The sequence below is a fragment of the Strix aluco genome, chromosome 9 (genome assembly GCF_031877795.1).
Source record: "Strix aluco isolate bStrAlu1 chromosome 9, bStrAlu1.hap1, whole genome shotgun sequence".
In the NCBI taxonomy this organism is placed as follows: Eukaryota; Metazoa; Chordata; class Aves; order Strigiformes; family Strigidae; genus Strix; species Strix aluco.
Window position 1 is genome coordinate 2,186,254 of NC_133939.1, and position 18,268 is coordinate 2,204,521.

The 18,268-nt window shown below is 44.0% G+C and overlaps 1 protein-coding gene across 2 annotated transcripts; it reads left to right on the forward strand.

Annotated features, from left to right (window-relative positions):
* The first annotated feature begins 121 nt into the window (after positions 1-121).
* PPP1R7 (protein phosphatase 1 regulatory subunit 7) lies at positions 122-17,005 on the forward strand. 2 transcript variants are annotated; one of them, XM_074833325.1, is made up of 11 exons: positions 122-204; positions 872-949; positions 1,117-1,239; positions 5,495-5,550; positions 6,519-6,584; positions 7,234-7,364; positions 8,240-8,402; positions 11,862-11,978; positions 12,939-13,043; positions 13,997-14,083; positions 16,614-17,005. In XM_074833325.1, exons 2-11 carry the CDS (start codon positions 907-909, stop codon positions 16,788-16,790), a joined length of 1,068 nt encoding a protein of 355 aa, XP_074689426.1. In that variant the 5' UTR covers positions 122-204; positions 872-906; the 3' UTR covers positions 16,791-17,005. The 2 variants fall into 2 exon arrangements, with proteins under 2 accessions (XP_074689426.1, XP_074689428.1); XM_074833327.1 differs by lacking the exon at positions 872-949 and having other exon boundaries at positions 138-204.
* Positions 17,006-18,268: the final 1,263 nt, after the last annotated feature.

An 18,268-nucleotide genomic window follows, 5' to 3' on the forward strand; every position in this document is an offset into this window, starting at 1 on the left:
CGCACGCGCGCTGGCGGCCGGTGGCCAGGGCCCGGCCCCGCCCCCTCGGCGCACCACCGGTGGAAGCGATTGGCTGCGGCGCGTCACGATCCGCGGGCTCTGATTGGCTGTGGCCACGGCCGAGGCGGTTTCCGGAAGGGGGTGGTGGGAGGAGAAGCAATATGGCGGCGGAGAGCGGTGAGGGACCGCAGGAGATGATGGAGGGTGAGAGCCCGCCGGGGTCCGGCACGGCTGCGGCCGCTGAGGGGGGCTGGGGCGGCCCGCTCCTTGGTGGGGCGGTTGCCAGCTGCGCGCAGTGGGGCTTGCGGGCCCTCCGCGGCCCGGCAGCCCCCGGGTGCCCACCCCGAGGGCGACTGCCCGTGGGGAACGGGCCCCTGGCTGGCAGCGAGCGGGGGCGGGCCGCCCGGGAGCGGGGAGGTGTGTTACCTCGGGCACGGCGTGATGGGGCCTCCGCGCGCGAGAGGTGGAAGAAGTGGGTTTGTAGAGATGACCGTGACGTAAAAAATAATAAGAAAGAAATCCCCTGGCATGGCGTTGCTTTTCCTCAGTCCCCCCACGAAACGAGAGCAAATACTGAGGGGGGGGCGAGGAGTGAGGAGCTTCAGGTCCCCAGGGCCAGGGTGGCCACCAGAGTTGTGGCTGGGTAAACGGTGAAGGGATCTCGCAGGTTGTGCTGGGGAGAGGGTTGCTTTTATCTGCAGAGATCTTTTAATATTTTTTTTTGATGCCTTCACTTCGTTGTGTCATTAGTACTATTGTACATGATACTGATTTTTTTCTAAAAGCTTTTAAAATGTAATAGTTCTAATTCCATTTCCGTAATCTTTGGAATTGCACTTCATTGATCTAAGAAATTTCCTTTTTCCTCCAGTCTTCTTCCCAGATTGTTGGTTTTAGGAAGATGTGATGGGAGGAAAAAGTGCATCCAAAATCAAAGTAGAAACAAGGGGTAAGAGGCCTTTTATTTAAGACTAAACCTTTCATTTAGTTAACTTAGGATTTCTACTAACTGCATAGTGGTGTATGTGAATCCTGGTTATTATATCTGCTTGCTACTTCTTCCCCCAACCCCACTGCTGAAAATAGCCTAATTCTGCTATTATGTATCTTGCACAGTTGATAAGCGGATTGAATCGGAGGAGTCGGGAGATGAAGAAGGGAAGAAACAAGCAGTTCGCTTAGTAACAGACCTCAGTCAGCAGAGCCTGAGAGATGAGCAGAATGGCGAGAACTCCGCAGGTACCTTGCCAGCCTAAACGATCGCGTTAGGAAGTGTCACCTTACCAGTGTGTACGGTACAGTACGTGTATCAACCCTTCGTGTTTCTTGTGGCTACGTGATGGTTGTATCGATGTTAGTGAACAGTGTGAATCTGCCTTAGAATGATCTCCTTTAAAAATAAATAAATGATAGTGTTTTCGTTGCTAAAATAAAGCTGCCTTCTTTTTATGGAACCACTGATATTAGACTTTTGGGAGTTTTTATTTATCCATCCACATTGCTCTCAGAAATCAGTATGAAAACGCAAAACATATTTATTCATACTTTTTTTGTGGAAACATAGTAACTTTCTGTGGAAAGGTGCTGGAGATGTTCATTAGAAATAGACGTAAGCAGCTTTTCATAATTCTGCTTTAGTGTATGTAGATTTTACCTAAAGAGCTGCCAAATTCCTTTGGAAGGCGAAGACGACTATTTCTAGATAGATTGAAGGAAGCTGTACGTTTTATTTTTTTAACTTAAAAATTCTAAGACGTACTGAAATTATATCGCTTTGAATCCTCTTGACTTTAAACTTTTGCTGCTGGTTTTATTAGAACATTGGGTAGAAATCCTGACTTTTTTAAGGCTGTGAGTGTTTGCTGGAAGGGTTTGCTTTTCAGTAGCTCGCATAGAATTTGTCAAAGCAGATCCATTTCTGAAGACCCTGTATGGCAGTATGATCTGGGCTTTTGGTGCTAGCTAACAACCTAAAAGGTAATAGCATCCTTTTATTAGAGGTGTTCATGGGATTATTATTGGTCTGGAAATGTAAGTGAAATAATACAGCAAATCTTCTGCAGCAAATTTTAATCCTTTTTGACTGCATTTACTGCAGATCCCTCCTAATCTTAACCTTGCCCATTAGAATTTGCAAAAGTATTCTCCAAACTAGTAAATTATTATGAGAATTCTAAATCTCATCTGCTAACTACATGAACTCTTATCTAGGTCTTAAATCATTGTTGATAGTGAAAAAAACCCTCTACATTAATTAAAAAATGCTGTGGTGATATCTGTAAAAGCGTAAGAGCACACCTTGCAACTTGTACACCCCAAGCACTGTGTCGTTAATAGCAGCCGTGCAGATCAGTCAGTCACAGTTTTCCTTTGCCTGCATGTAACATTGAGTGTTTGTTCAGCTGATGTAATTTAGCTGTGTGTTTGAGGTTATATTTTGTATGTTGTTCCCCCAGGAATTATAATATTAGAGAAAGTACTTCAAGTGACGTACTTTTATTCCAGTGAAAGCAAGAAAAACACCTTCAGATTTGGTTGCTGAATTACATTGGATATGATTTAATGTAATGACTGTATTGTTACTTCTTCCAAACTGTTGGGATTCAGAAAACTTCTAGTGCAGAAACCAAGCAGAGGAATAATTTTGGAACATTTGAGTTAGTTTCCACAGCCAGCTTTGAGTTTCTCGGCTGAAAGGAAAATGAAGTTTTCCACATTTTTTTCAGAGAAGATCATAAATAGAAAGAGCTCAAGCAGCTGAAATTTCAAATTCATCATGTAGGTAATTCTCTGAGGAATAGCGCCTCTGTTTAGAAAGCTTATAACTTAGCTATTTATAATATTTTTCATGCATATGCAGTTAAAAAGTGTAGTTAGGCTCTTAGTTGCTTTAAATGCTTGTGGCACTGTGAACTTACATAACTCAGTAACTACTGTTCTGTACTGCGGAATTTGGGTTTCCTGAATGTCGTATTTTCTTCCTACATCTGCAGATCTGTGTAGCTTGCAGGCATGGGTTACACAAAAATTCACTTAAGTAACTTCACTGCCAGAGCAATGTTTTCCCCTTGAGAAATCTGCTGCATTAAAAAAACTGTGCACTAAAGCGCTGTTTCATACTTGCTGCATGCAAGTGAAATTGCGGTTCTGTTTGTAAAGTGACTGTAAAAGGCTCAGTTTAGGTGGTTTATGTCCACTTGGTTCATAAATAAAATGTTGGCTGACAATTGATAGGACTGTAAATTTGCTAGAACCATTTTTGTTTCCCTTCTTTGAGAGAAAATGTACTTCAACATTCTCATACCAGTAATGATTTATCGGTGTTACCAGTATCCACATCTCACTCAGACTGCTATATGGAGAGTGTTTTATAAAGAGTACATAAACTTTGAGAGTTGGCCTTATTACATAAATGCCAGTGCCTCTGTGTTCAGTTTTAAATTGCTTTTATTTCAGTGAATTTGATACACATATCCTGTGTGATTTGGTTTGGCACCTTCAGACTTGAGTGCTTATTTTCCACACTGGCTCTGCCAGGACTGGTCACTCAAAGCCATATGGCAAAAATATAAGGAGCTACCCTTTGACAGAGCCAAGAACAGAGTATTTAACACACTGCCAAAAACAAATGTGTATAAATGGTCTGTAATGGGTGCTGGGATGAAACACATGATTTTATAGAGAAGGCTGCCAGCCAAACAAGGTCGAAGAATTTTTTTTTTACTTGACTTTTATTTTTGCTGAAGAATTTTTTTTACTGAATACATGACTGGCTTTACTGCTGGACAACTTTAAAGTCTCAAAAGTAGAAGTTTCTTCACCATGAGCACCAACTTACTGCTAGTACAATTTAATACGAGGGGAGTAGTTTGGGTTTGTATGTGATCTCAAATAACTGTTGTTCCAAACTCGGGCTGTGTTCCTGTTAGCTGTAAATTCAGCTAGGGTGCTGGTTTGGCTCGGAGCACTTTGTGCTGGCAGCCTTTGCACCCTAGTAATAGGTCAAAGAGATGCAGCCATGGTAGGAGCAGGGTAGGGTATCCCACTCCCCTGCTGAAGTGCATAGCTTCTGATCTGGAAGAAAAATAAGAAAATTCAAGCGTTGTCCACTGCTAAAATGCTGACAGACACATAGTTTTGGTGGCATTTCTACGCTGCCATTCAATGTCATGAAACCTACCAGCTCATTTCGCATCCCCAAAATGTAATTTATGCTCCCTGCTCATTTATGCTATAAAGAATATTAAAAGATGATGGACAGGGGATTGCTTTTTGGTCTTAACTTCTGTGAGTCAGTTCAGTTAATGCTCTTTCCTGTTCGAATGCCCGGGTAAGAGCAGTAGCCCAAATACAGCAAGGTAAATGATGGTGTGTGGAGCTATCAAAACCTTGGAGTTTGATGGCAGTATTAAAAATGGTCATGCTCGTACTGTTCATCCTTACAATGCTATTTACGATGCCAAGCATCAGTAGGAAAAACACTCATTAAGTATTGGGGACATTTGACATCTACAAGGATGTTGTAACCATGCTGGGCTATAAAAATAGTCATTACTTCTGGGTTGGTGGGATGAGCTTACATACAGTAATGCGGGCGTTAATGCAAAGCCTTTGGGCTCTGACTGTAAAGTTCCTTGGTTTTTTGGCAGTACATACAGAAGCTACGCGTGAAGTGGGAAAGGGTTTGCATGTTGTATGACTGTTTTGCAAAGTTGAATTAGTCTTTCTTTGGAAATTGATGCAACCAGCACACAGTCTTCAACAAATTGGAATTGGTCATGAATTATTCAGCATGAATTTATCCAGTAAACTTCGCTCCCTCTTATGCTGTGATAGAAGCACAGCAAATGTTGGGCTGTCTTCCAGGGCTGTAAAGGCATTTCCCAAGAAAAATCTATGCAGTGTGATAAACAATGTTTTCTAGCATATTAGTGAGTTCAGTCAAACAAAAGAAGGGAGATCCATGCAGAAGTGTACACAATATTGACATAAATTGGCAGTGTTTATGAAAGACAAGCTGAAGGGTGGGATTGCTGAGATGCTTGGTCATTCCTGACGCTATCGCTAGACAGTTTAGATTCCTTCTTGGCAATGTTGTATTAGGTTGTCAGAGGAGCACAGGCACGTTGGATGGTGTCGAGATGATGACCCTAAGTGTAAAGAAAAGGAATCCTGCTCAGATCAGTCTTAAGACAGCATTATTCAGCAGCCACACAGGCAGGCCGTGGAAGGTGCTGTTGTTTCTGTCTTTTGCATCTCGGCATGAAATTCTGTTAAGAAAGCTTTTTTTTTTTCACACTACCTGTCACGATGAAATAGAAGCCAAATAGGTGAAGTCTAGTTATAATGCAGCAGAATATCTGAACTGTGCATCTCATGTGTGTGTTCTTCTGAGGAGCATTTGCTCCCTTTGTCTCTCTGGACGTTAGCAACTGTTATCTTGCCTTTAGCTATCAGGTAGCAGAAGTTTATAATGTATTTGCTTCTCCTGCAGGAGAAGCAGAGACGCCAGTGGACATGGAGACAATTAGCCTGGACCCAGAAGCTGAGGTAAAGGCACATTTTTGTCCTTATGGGCTTTATACAGCAGGAGAAAAAGGGAGGCAAAGGCAAGTATTGAAACCTGGTTAAAAGATCTGATTCTTCTGGAGGTGCTGGCTACCGTGATCTTCCCCAGAATCGATTCAGAGCCTTTAGACTAGAAGTAGAGGTGTTTATTCTTGATCAGTAGCTGAAACGTTTTGTTACTAATTTAGAATTTTAAATTAAGCATGGAGGCACTGAAAGTGAAGCTATGCTGCCAGCATTATTGACGGGCTATGACTTTTTGTGAGAATATCTTTAATGAACTGATCTCTGCTGTCAGACCCATGATTTGTAATTGGCACAGCTGCTTAACCAGCCTTGTGCCTTGGCATTGACAGCCTCATGAGCCTGTTAGCTGGAGAGTTTTTGAGCTTGGGTGGTGAAGTGCTCTGTTTCTCTTTGGCTGACCTGCAAAACTGGAACATCTGAAGCTGGACAGCACAGATGTGAAGTGCATCAGCTGATTGCCAGTGCAGAGTTAATGTTCACAGAACCAGCAGATTATTTGAACTGTCGGTGGTTTCTGTTAATCTGAGTCCTGGAACTGGAAATAGCAAGGTGTGTTCCAGTTAAGCCCTAGAAAAGTGGGTAAGAGAATTTTATGCAACACTTTATTTGTTCTAGACAGCACAATTTCTGTAAATTCAGAATTTACTGCAAAAGATTTCTAATTTTGGCAAAACATGCTCAGCCTCAGAAAAGGGCTGTTGCCTTTTTGCAGATACTGTGTTTGCAGCTGACAAGCTTAGGCCACGTGCTTCACCTGTGGTGGTAAAATCATGTGCCAGGGTCAATTTTCACAAGCTCTTTGAAGGGAAGTTTTAATGAGCTACACATTTTGTAAGACTGTAATTTTCCTTAGAACCAAGTACAAGGTCAGTCTTTGAAGAGTGTTTTGAAACAACTGCTGAATTCCTTTATTTCTCTTTCAGGATGTTGACTTGAATCATTTCCGAATCGGGAAGATTGAAGGATTTGAGGTGCTCAAGAAAGTGAAGGTAACAGTCCTAAGGACTAGAGAATGCCTCTTGGAACTGGATATTTTGCATATCTAACCTATAAGAGGACAGATACAGGAGTCTCTTTGTCTGAGATCCTAATGAGTTCACTTCACGTTTAACTGAAGGAGGTAGCATTTACCCATTTGTCAAGTAGTAATAAAAATCCTGGGGTTTTACAAGTTGTTTTTGGAAGTGGATGAGAGTGCATCAGGGCTAATCCTAAGAGATCCATTCTGTACTTGCACAGCAGGCTTAACATAAAATAATGTAGGTTGGAAAGGACCTCTGGAGGTCTCTTGTAAACCCCCGCTCAAAGCAGGTCCAGTTAGAACGTGTTGCTTAATGCCTTCTCCAGTCAAGCTCTTGAGTATTTCCAAGAATTGGAGATTACATAGCCTTTCTGGGCTGCTATTACAGTGTCTGACCATCTTTGTGGTAAAAAAATTTACTTCTGTAGAGTTGGAATAAAACAAGAAAAGATTGTATTTTTAAAAAAGCACAAAAAGCAAACAAACAAAAAACCCAAACAAAAACCCAACAAAACTTAATGAGGAAAAAAAACCCCCAACCTTATTATCTGTATGCCAAAAGGCATTACGTGCTGTCATTCATATCCTTTGTTTTTAAACTTTTCCCCAACTATTAGACTCTATGTCTCCGTCAGAATTTGATTAAGCGCATTGAGAACCTGGAGCAATTGCAGACCTTGCGGGAACTGGATCTCTATGACAATCAAATTCGGAAGATCGAGAACTTGGAGTCTCTGGTGGAACTTGAGTGAGTCCAGGGGAAAAAGCAGAATTAGGTTGAGGGTGGTTTGCCACTCACTGAGTTACTCATGCTGTACTTACTCCAGTATTTATCACCCAGGCCTTCCTCATGATTCATTCGCATGCTCTGTGAAGGATAATGTCCGTTCTCCGTTGATATTTCACCTACGCAGTAAACTGCTTTCGTTATCCTGAAGCTCATCAGGGACAGCCAGCTGGAAATGAAATGTGTGCTGTAGAAGGCAGCGAGAATGATAGGTGCAGGTGTGGAAGCGTTCAGGCACCCCTCGCTCCTGGCAGTGAGAGCTCAATATAACAGGGTTTTATTCCTGCAAAAAATGACAAGAGATTTCAGGTGAGATTAGGACTTTTTTTGGAGGGTGTTAGGGAAGGAGAAGTGCTCTTCCCGGTTTCTGGCACTTGTCTGCGATCACTCTGGAGATACGTTACCAAACTGTTCCCACTGGGGCGAGGAGGGCTGACCCACTTCCCACAGCCATAACCGCTTCATGCTTACGGGAGGCCTTGACATTTTCCTGTCAGGCAGATCTTGTAGGCACATCCCTTTCCCAAGGAATATGCAGTACTGGAGATGAGCTTCCTCCCACAGTGGCAGCTCCACGGCTGGGTGAAATGATGGCTGTCTTCTGCATGTGACGTGTTTTTTTTTTTTTTTCCCCGTAACACACTGTAGAAGTATTTTGAAAGATACGTTTGTTGTCATTTCTGATAAAAAGAAATGACGCTTCTGACTCTAGCTTTCAGGCCTAGCAAAGTGCTTGATCTCTGCAGATACGAGATTCCCCACCAATTTACAAGTGCCTTTTCGAGAATCATCCGTGCCTGATGGACTGAAGAGACCTTTGTTTTGTTTTACCTCAGGATCCTGGACATCTCCTTTAATGTTCTGCGACACATTGAAGGACTAGATCGGCTTACCCAACTGAAAAAACTCTTCCTTGTCAACAACAAGATCAGCAAAATTGAGAATTTGAGCAACTTGCAGATGCTACAGATGTTGGAGTTGGGATCCAATCGAATTCGGGTAGGCTTGTTCTTCAAGATGTCAGCGGGAGAGTTTTGAGCTCTCCAGCTCTCTCTTCAGCTTGGAATTAGCCTTTTCTGAACGTGCACTTCATTGACTTTTACTTGCAATTTTGTTCTTATTGTTCCAGTCATTTAATGCGTAATTGCTTATTGCTGCGCATGCTGGATCTTTTAATTCTGTATGCATGTAGTGCCTGGCTACTAAATTACTCAATTTATTAATTTCTCTCTTGAACTCATGCATCCCCTGTGTGTAGCCTTTTCCAGATGACGGTTTCCTCCTGCTAGAGAGTCATGCCTATCAAAACTAGCAATTACTGTTTTCTCTTACCTTCCTAGAGGCTGGCACTGGGTTGATAAAACCTGTTGAGTGCAAACTTAATTCTGGTTTGATTTGTGTGTGTAACTGATAACCTGCTCAGTTAGTCTCACTCAGGAAAAAGATTTTCTTGAGGCTTTGCTCTGAAATGCCTCAAAAACCCGGTACTGTTGATTACTTTTTTTTATTGTGCAGTTTGTGACTTCTTCAATTTAGGTGATTTAAAATCTGTGCCAGTGAAAGGGAAGCAGTTCTGAGTAGTCTCTCCTGTCCTTAAGGTATGCTTTTCTGCATTTTATGCAGTTTGCAAGAGAACTGGTGAAACAGATGACACAAAAGACTTGCAACGTGCTAAGTAAACTATTAATTTTTTAGAAGCTTTTTCAATTATATGTGCTTTAGAAAACAGTTGTAACAGATGAGTGCATTGCAATCTGAAAACTAAGTTGGCGCTCCCCGTTTACAATCTCTGAAAAATTACTTGTTATGCTGAAAGAGCAAATGAGGAAAAAACCTGTTTGTCCTCTGTATTTCAAGCCTTGTGGAAGCATACTTCTCTTTCTAGAAAAGAAGGAAACTTCAGCTATTATGAACAGCCTTTTAAGGCAGAAATGTGTGCTGCTTTTATGAACTGGAAAAATATTATTTTGTTCCTAAAGCTAAACTAGACTGAATTCTTTTCCATCCAGAGGAATTTCTACTTTGGAAATTAGATTGCTTAGGGGAATAAATCTGGAGTGTGAGAACATCAGCCAGATCAGATGAGTGATTAGGAACCTTGGAGTTTGCTAAATACACTGATCCTTGCGTTTCAAAAGCTGGGTTAAGCAAAACTGTGCTGTATTCCATATCTAACCATCATTACCTTCTGGAAAAAAAAAAATCCAGCTAGATTTCTGAATTGATACTTTAGATTGCCACCAATGTTGTCAAGCCTTTATATCTATCTATCTATCTATCTATCTATCTATCTATCTATCTATCTATCTATCTTTATATCTTTTAAACAATTAGGTCAGATTTATTTTATGTGTTTGCTCAATGTTGAGCCTGAGCATATTAACAACAAAACAACAAAACCCCCTAAAGTTATCACTGTATGGGTAACACAAGCTTCTTAAATTACTTTATTTTTAGCTTTTTTTCTGTTTATCTGTTAATTCTATCCTGGCTTCTTCAAACAGCACTGCTCTATACTTCTGATTGCTTTACTGGAGTAAGTAACTTGTGCCTAGGCTAGGCATGAAGAAATACATTTCACGTCATTTGGGGGCACCTAGAACCCTTCTAATAGTTTTCTGTTGGTGGGGTGGCCTGGCTCTGTGCTTTACAGGTGGGCATGTCCGTAACCCTTCAGGGTGAAGGCCTATGGACTGTCTGTCCAGGCAGCGTTCTTGGCTCTGAGGTGCCTCATACACTCATCCCCGGGCATTGAATTTTCTGCAGTAATGCTGTTTTAGTCCTTTTGCTGCACGCTGACCCTTCAGAGTGCACTTACTCTGGAGCCCGTCATGACTTACTAAGCGCTCGTAGTTCTGATCCTTTTGTATGAATGGTGAGGAAGCAGAACTTTATGCTTGAGCTGATACATTTCATGCTTTTTTTCCAAAGCTGGACTGAGGCAAGCACTTCTTTATTTGATCCTTAGGTTTTTTCCCCCTCATGTCCATCTGTTCCATACTCTCACTTAAGTATGGCTTTTTTATGACTTTAAGTAGCTTTTTTTTCCCTGTTTCTTCTCAGTATCCTCACAGTCACAAGTATTTCCTCCTCAGGGCTGGGGAAGCTACCAATGAGCAACAAATCTATCATTTTCTTGCAAGGTCAAAATAGGGGTAAGTCCACAGGGTAGAAGGAGGGTGAATCCAAATCTGAGCTGATAAACACCTTATGTTGAATCTGTTGGCAATAGTGGGATAGAGCTTCTTTGCTTTCCAGAGTGTATCTATAAATTCATAGTGTGTGTGTGTGTGTTCATCTTCTTCTTCCTTTATACACACGCAGGTGAACATGCGCACACACACACACACACACATACACACATTGGTGCTAGGACTCAGGGGCCTGTCTCACCAGCACTGCTGGTCTCTGAAAGTCTGCCAGGCAAGAAGGATGTGGAAGAGCTGAGGTGACACAGGGTACTTGAGCACAGATGCACAGCTGTGTGTGTCTCTATATCCATGTTACTGTTCTTCTCTGAGCTGAAGTCTATTTTTAAAATTTTTTCTCTTGTAACAGCACCTTTTTTTGAATTAAGAGGCCTTCCCCTCCAAGAAAACATTGTGTTTTCTTTCCTTCTGTTTACAGGAGTCTTTTTCCCACCCTTTTTCCCTTTTTTTGCCCTTTTTTCTCTCTTCTGTTCACACTTTCTGGTGCTCGGTCCTTTGTAAATAAAGAATATGGTGGTTCTTGATGCCTCACAGAGATCCTTATTTTCTCTCACTGAAGGCTGAGCTCAGGACTTAAGCGAGTATAGTGTGTATGTTCTGCCAGTAGCATGTATATTTAAAACATGTACATCACTTAAATTGCTATGTGTATGTTCTGCCAGTAGTTAAATACATTAGCACATACACCCATAAGACAGTTAACCTTGCTTATGACAGAGAAACTGTTGTGCAGAGAAGCTAAACAGCTTGCCTCTGGTTTATGCAGTCACTGATGGTCAAGACTAAATTTGCAAATTGTATTTTCTCCTCCCAGTTTCTCTTTCCATTCACTAGTGACAGATTTTTCTTGCTTCACGAATATCTCCCCCCCTGGATACACCTCATGGCCCAGGGAATGTCACTTCCAGTGCTCCCTGAGCCTTTTTGTTCTCTGTTCTTGCTGCCTGGACAGTGGAGGCAACAGCCGGGACAAAGCAATGTGACCCGTGTGGAAAAATAGGGGAGAGTAGTGCCACAAGCCAGCTGTCCCATGGGCTGAGGAGACTGTCACTGCACAAAGCCCTGCACTTGCTCTGCTCTTGGGTCGCCAGGGAGGCCCTACCTTGAGCACACGTTGTGTGTGGAATTGGCAGGCTTGTGTTTCTCAGGAGCGCAGCTCCACGGGTCGAGGCAGGAAAATGCCAGCCACATGTACAGGTTGGAGTTTTGCGTTGCAGCAATAACACCGTCTGCTCTGGTCATTTTGCAGGCAATTGAAAATATTGACGCCTTGGCTAATCTTGACAGTCTGTTCCTTGGAAAGAATAAAATCACCAAGCTCCAGAATTTGGATGCGCTGACAAACTTGACTGTGCTCAGTATACAGGTATTGATTCTACTTTGTACTCTTATGTTTTGAACAGCCTCGGTTACATGAACCACCTCGTAATTTATAAGCTGTTCTGAATCAGCAGGTCCTCAGTGTTTGAGTCGCTCCTGTACTGGAAGAAAGTGTGATATTCTCTGTGCTTTCTTTTCTCATACTTTCATACTAAGTGAGATTGACAGACACTGATAAAATGATAAAACAAATGTTTGAGTTTTATGGAAGAGAGAACAGGAAATTAATTTTATCCCCCGTTTCCTTCCTGAAATACTCTTTCCTAATATATTACAATAACATCAAACGAGTTATGCCAGGAAAGTCATTATAATGGCAGTGGCTCAGTGTCGCTGCCTTCTTCCTGCAGAGGGAAGAAATGTGAACAAGCCTGTGCTAAATGAAATCTGTCCTTAATGCGCTCATGGAAAGTTTCTTCCTTGTTAAAAGGTGGAGTAAAAGCTACTCAGCTGATTTCTTTCATTGAGTCTCCTTCTCATCCGTATGACAGTGCTAGTGCATTCTAATATCTTACAGCTGTTGGTAAGAAAGGCTTACTCACTGCATGTGGTAGTACCCTTATGCATCATTATTCTGTAGTTCTATAGGCTGTGCAGAATTATGTAGAGCAGAGTGTGCTGGGATTGAAGTGTTGTAACTTCCCTTTTGACCAATCCGTTGAAAAGACCTACAAAATGGGTGCTATTAATGTGCAAACCTGTTGTTTGTAAAGACACCAAGTGGAAAACTCTCAGGCTACAACTTTTGATGGGAAGCTCAGTCTGATGATTCTAAACTTAGAGACTTTGGCTCCCGTGGAACTTCCTTGTGCCTCAGTGGTACAGAGATCAGACTTGCTGAGCTCACGAGGTCAATGTGGACCCAAACAGACTGTTTCCCTTTCCCATCCGTACTTCAGAGAAATGCTTTGTTTAGAGTGGACTTAAACTGCTGTTACACTTTCAGAATAACCGTCTGACCAAGATTGAGGGGCTGCAGAGCTTGGTGAATTTGCGTGAGTTGTACCTCAGCCACAATGGCATCGAAGTCATCGAGGGACTGGAGAACAATGTGAGCAGGCTCTTGCTAACTGTGTGACAGATTGTTGCCCTGAGGTGCTCCTCTTAGTGGCTGTGCTTTTCTGGAAGTTTTTGTTCCTCAGCTTCCCCAGTTACATGCTGGGGGCCTGAGTCTCTTGAAAAGACCACAAAGATTCAAGCACTTGTTACATTAAAATGTCTTGCATGGGTGAAGCTCCTCCAGATCTTCTGGAGTAGAACTTTTTTTCATGACCTGGGAAGGGGAAGCACAAGCTGATACACAAATACAGCAGCCTGGCTGGTCTTCAGCAGTGGAAAGCCTGATGGCCACAGCTGGCTGTCTCTGCTCCAGCCTTTCAGACAGTAGTTTGTAGATAATCAAGAGTTCTTTTCAGTAGGACAACAACTGGAGCTGGGAGTGAGAGAGACAAGCTGTGGCGTGTGGCTTGCCTTCGTGTCAGTGTACGTTTCTGGATTTCTGGGGAGGATGGATTTCACAGAAGCCTGTAGCATTTTTGTTCTCACCCAACAGTAGATGGCATTGTCAGAGAGCAGAGACAATCTGGAACTTAGTTGGCTGTGTGCAAGGCAGAAAAAAACCTTTTTTTCTAAAACTGTTAGGTTTCCTGCTGCAGAAAGTTTGTTTGACTCTGCTGCTTGAGGGGGCACTTATGATCTGATTTTTAATGGATTCCTCCTCTTCATGTACTATGAGGAAAGCTCACTTTTTAGGAGCCCTTGGCTGGCAGTTGCCATCCGGGCAGTAATTGCTTTTATTTTTGTCACATGGCTTCTGGGAGGTCAGTATCCCAGCTTAAGTAAAAACAGTTTTCCTTGCTATATTTAGGCAGTGAGAGTTCTTGCACTGCATGTAAGCAGCTGGCAATAATGTGTCTTTGCTTCTGACGGTTTCCAAACTGAAAAAAGTGGGAGAGGGAAGATGAAAGGAAATCTGGTCTAATGCTTTTGTGTTTGCTTGTCTAGAACAAACTCACAATGCTGGACATTGCATCCAACAGAATCAAGAAGATTGAAAATATCAGTCACCTAACAGAGCTGCAGGAATTCTGGGTAAGAGCAGGCTGGAGCTGTTCCCCGAAGTGTCTGTACAACGGCAAAGGAAACCCTGCTGATGGGGAGCAGTGGGAGGGTGGGGAACATGTGTGTCTTGGAGTAACCTCTTCTTGTTCTGGTGACCAACTTTAAGATCTTCACTGTCTGCATGGATAGAGTATGATGATTTCCCTCTAAGGAAACAGATGAGCTTAAAATATTCTTTGCAGGGCTTTGCTTAGTGGTAACAAGCCTGTCTCTAGCTAGGAACAAGGCCCTCCCTTCACACTTGTGATGGTTATGAAACAGCCCTACTGTGCCCTATTTTTGCAGATCTCATCTTTCCTTAAGTGAGCATGACAGTGTAATGGGGGAAGCTGATACTGTCTCACCACTGCACCAGAGCACAGTACCTACTTAGAGCAGAGTCACTATGTTCACGTCCTTATAAATATGAAGAAAACAAACCCATCACGTGGTTTACTTCCATTCCGATGAGGTAGATAACAACTGTTTAGGGTCATTTCTGTTTCTTTCTGGCACCCTAAATAGCAAAGCCCTTTGTCATTCATAAATCTGATCAGGAAATACGCAGAGACACCCCCTCCTGAAACATCAGTACCCTGCTGTATTTGGGTGTACAAATCTGCTCAGGTCTGGGGGAAAAAGCAGCACATGTCCATGAGGTGGCATGTGCTTTAGCTCTTGGACCATTTCTGCATGTCACGGCTGAGAAGAAGAGTTGTGCTGCTTAATGTCTGTCATTTTAAGTTCAGTTATTGAAACTCTTGGGCAGAGGCTGAGATAAAAGGAGTGAAAAGCAGCTGCAAATGAAACCAAGCTAGAGCCTGGAATTCAGACTACTTGGACTGTTTTCCCCATCTCGCAGTGTGGCTTAGCAGGTGGCCAGTGGTGTTACCTGGCCGTGCTGGTTCCGTAAGGAACTCTTTAAATAACAGGAGCTGAGAAGCCTGTTTAACATGACATCTTTTGGGCCGTAAAAATAAGGCAGTGCAGCGTGGCTGGCGTGGGACCTGTCGTGACCCTTCGCAATTTCCTCCAGTCTTCCTCTTTGCTGTTGCTCTGCTTACAGAAGGCAGCGTTGCACAGCTGTTTCCACTTGCTTCGCAGAAAGTAAAGGGAAGATCCTAACCTCACTGAACTTCCTTTGCAACAACACTAGTGCATTTAAAGAGTCCTTTGTCAGAGCAGAGCAGAGCTGAACCTGGAAAATGCCTTCCTGGCTTTTTTCTGCTTTAACACTGTTTTTAAAGCAAAGATTATGTACTTTTTGATAAAGAGCAGGGCAGAATTTTCTTTGTTGCATCTACTCGTTTATATTTTTCACTGACTGTAGAGTTGAAGCCACATAACAAAGTCCTTTAACACCTTAAGGAAGCAGAATTTTAAATCCTAGATACTGTGGGAATCTTCTACCAGCTTCCCAGTACCACCTCCCCGGTGGGGGCACTGAGACATCCGAAGGTCGAGTGACTTGGCTGCAGTAATGTTGCGATGAGCTGTAGCAGAATGAAGGAGCTAGGAGCTTTTCTTCAGATTCTTAGTCCAGGGTCTTAGCTACAAAACCATCTTCAGCTGGAACACTGGCAGTCCCAGCGGTGAAGCAGTTTTCTTTCACTGAACTAGCTGGAAAAAATAGAGCTGCTAATCCACCACACAGCAAACAGCGTGCACAAAGTTTCCCGTTTACCGTGGGTGCCCATGCGAGGAGGAACAGTTGCTGAGGGGGGGCAGAGCTGATCCATTGATTTATTTATTTTTTATATAAAGGTGGTATTGCTGTAGTGACTGCCTCTGTATCCAAAAGCAGAGGGTGGCTGCAGTGTCTGGGTTGGGCAGGCGTGGCCACCTCGCACACTTTGCTCCCTTGCCAGGCAGCTGAAGCGTTCATCCCCTCGCGTGGGAATTCCTCTGCAGCGCCCGCACTGAGGCAGCTCTGGGGCTGGCAGGAGAACCTGACCCAGAGAGCTTGGTGCTTTCTCCAGAGTGCAAAGCAGTTTTTGTGCCGAAGTGATGTAAAGGGGAGAGGAAAATGTCACTTTTCACATCGGTTTGGGACCTTTTTTTAATGTATCCTGGGAAGTCATGAAAGACAAATGTCACAGTGGAAGAAAATCCTCATGTAAAGATTTCCATCCCTTAACTGAGCAGTGTGTGGGCTGGGACACTACAGAGAGAGGGTCTCAGGGTCTCGCTGGCTCTTCACCAGCAGACTGGTCGGGCTGGATGCGCTGTCCGGGGGGTGTGGAGCACTTGAGCAGCCACCCAGCACAGCGTGGTTGGAGATGGTGGGCGAGGCCTGGAGTGTGGGACGGGAAAGCACATCTGGGAGGTTCCAGCGGGAGAAGGACCGTGTAGGCGGGGTGGTCTTGTGTGTGCACGGGGACTGCACAGCGCCACTGCCCCTGGGGACTCGGGATCCTCCTGAGCAGCGTCGCTGTGGCTTAACCTGGCCTAACCAGGTCCCGGCTAACCAGGCTTAGCTTGGAAACATCTGTGTGTGAGTGTGTCTGTCTGTGCTCTGCAGATGAACGATAATCTCGTGGAGAGCTGGAGTGACCTGGATGAGCTGAAAGGAGCGAAGAACTTGGAAACTGTATATCTGGAGCGAAACCCCTTGCAGAAGGATCCCCAGTACCGGCGCAAAATCATGCTGGCGCTCCCCACTGTCCGGCAGATTGATGCCACGTTTGTTCGATTCTGAACCTCCTGCTGCCCCCTCTCTCCTGCCCTTCTTGGAGAAATGTCCCAACTGGGTTTTTTATCCACTTACCACTCTCCAGGTCTTCAGTCCACTGACACTCACAGAGCAAACGGTCAATAAAAGCACTGAATACCAGATCTTGTGTACAATGCACTCATTGTTTTTGAAATGTTGTTGTTATTATTATTATTATTATTAAATCTTAACACAACAGGCTTCCTTGTGCTTGTGTCTGTTATTTCTGGGGGAGGTTTTGCCAGAAAGCCTTTGCAATAGGCTGAAGCCACGCGGAGCCACTTTCTGACTCTTGTTGGCTCTGTGACACACCTTCGGGTTAGTAACGTCCCTGCAAACGTGACTTCCAGATCCAGGCGGCCTGGAAAAATGGGAAAAGACAGTGACGGTGTTGCTGAGGGGAAGAACCTGATCGAGATGCCCATCCGGGTTATGGGATGTGAGTCGGTGCTAAATACCAGCTTGTAGAACTGGGGCGGGGGGGGCAGGTTGGCCTTTCCGTGGTGATTTTAAACAGAGGGTTGAGGACAAGCAGCTTGAGGCGTGAAAGCAGCGTGATGAGCGTGCCTGGGTGAGCTGCTGGCCTTCACAGAGCCCCTGGGGCCGGGCTTCCGTGTTTCAATGTAGTGCCTGGAGCTGGGAAAGGGGTTAAAAGGAGGGAGGTACGGGGCTATGGATTCCCCTTGAGGAGCTGAGGGATCCAGTCCACACCTGGAGGTTCTTCTACTGGTGGTTGTGGCTTCAGCTGCCTCTGGATTTCCCAGGATTTGTCAGAGCAAAGTCCAGCAGAGGCTGAGGCGTGGTGCTCCTCCATCCCAGGCTGAAGCTGAGGCTGCTTCCAGAACCGGGGAACATCACTGCCTGAAGGGAAGCTGAAAGGCTCAACAGACGTTCTGGTTTTTTTTATTGAAAAGGAGCGGACTACTTCAGAGAGAGCCAGCAATTTAGCACAACTTCAAGCATGTCCTTCATCTTACAAACGCTGTGGAGGTCCCTTGGTCGAAACTCATTGTAAAGCCCCCCTGCCTGGAGTGCCACGTGCGTGGGCCGCAGTTCTGGCAGCGGGAATCTGGAGAGGAGTAAGTCAGAGCCCTCTGTAAGGAGCTCAAAAGGGCTTTGTGCTGATGTGGGAGGAGACGGCGAGATACCGCCACGTAGTGAAAGCTGCCGCTTGTTTGACTGCTGTACCTCTGTCCTCAGGTATTTGATCTCTGCTGAGTGACAGCTGTCATCTTCAAACTGTCCGTGCCCACCGGAGCAGTCTATTTATGATGGGAGTCCTTCAGCACTTTTGCAGATACAGCCTCTTGCAGTATTTAGGAATTAGTTAAGACTGTCCTGTGGCCGATGTATTTGGCATTGTCTTAGCATCATCATTTGCTTGTTAATAATACTAAATTAATGCAGCTGATAATATATTAAATATATTAAGGCTACTGGTCAGCAAGGTAAGGGTTTGGTGG

Bases quoted from the DNA above. Each gene is read 5' to 3' on its own strand.
- PPP1R7 (XM_074833325.1), top strand. From the start codon at position 907: ATGGGAGGAAAAAGTGCATCCAAAATCAAAGTAGAAACAAGGG. The intron at 13,044-13,996 runs GTGAGCAGGCTC...TTGCTTGTCTAG, and splicing joins TCGAGGGACTGGAGAACAAT to AACAAACTCACAATGCTGGA. The intron at 14,084-16,613 runs GTAAGAGCAGGC...TGTGCTCTGCAG, and splicing joins CAGAGCTGCAGGAATTCTGG to ATGAACGATAATCTCGTGGA.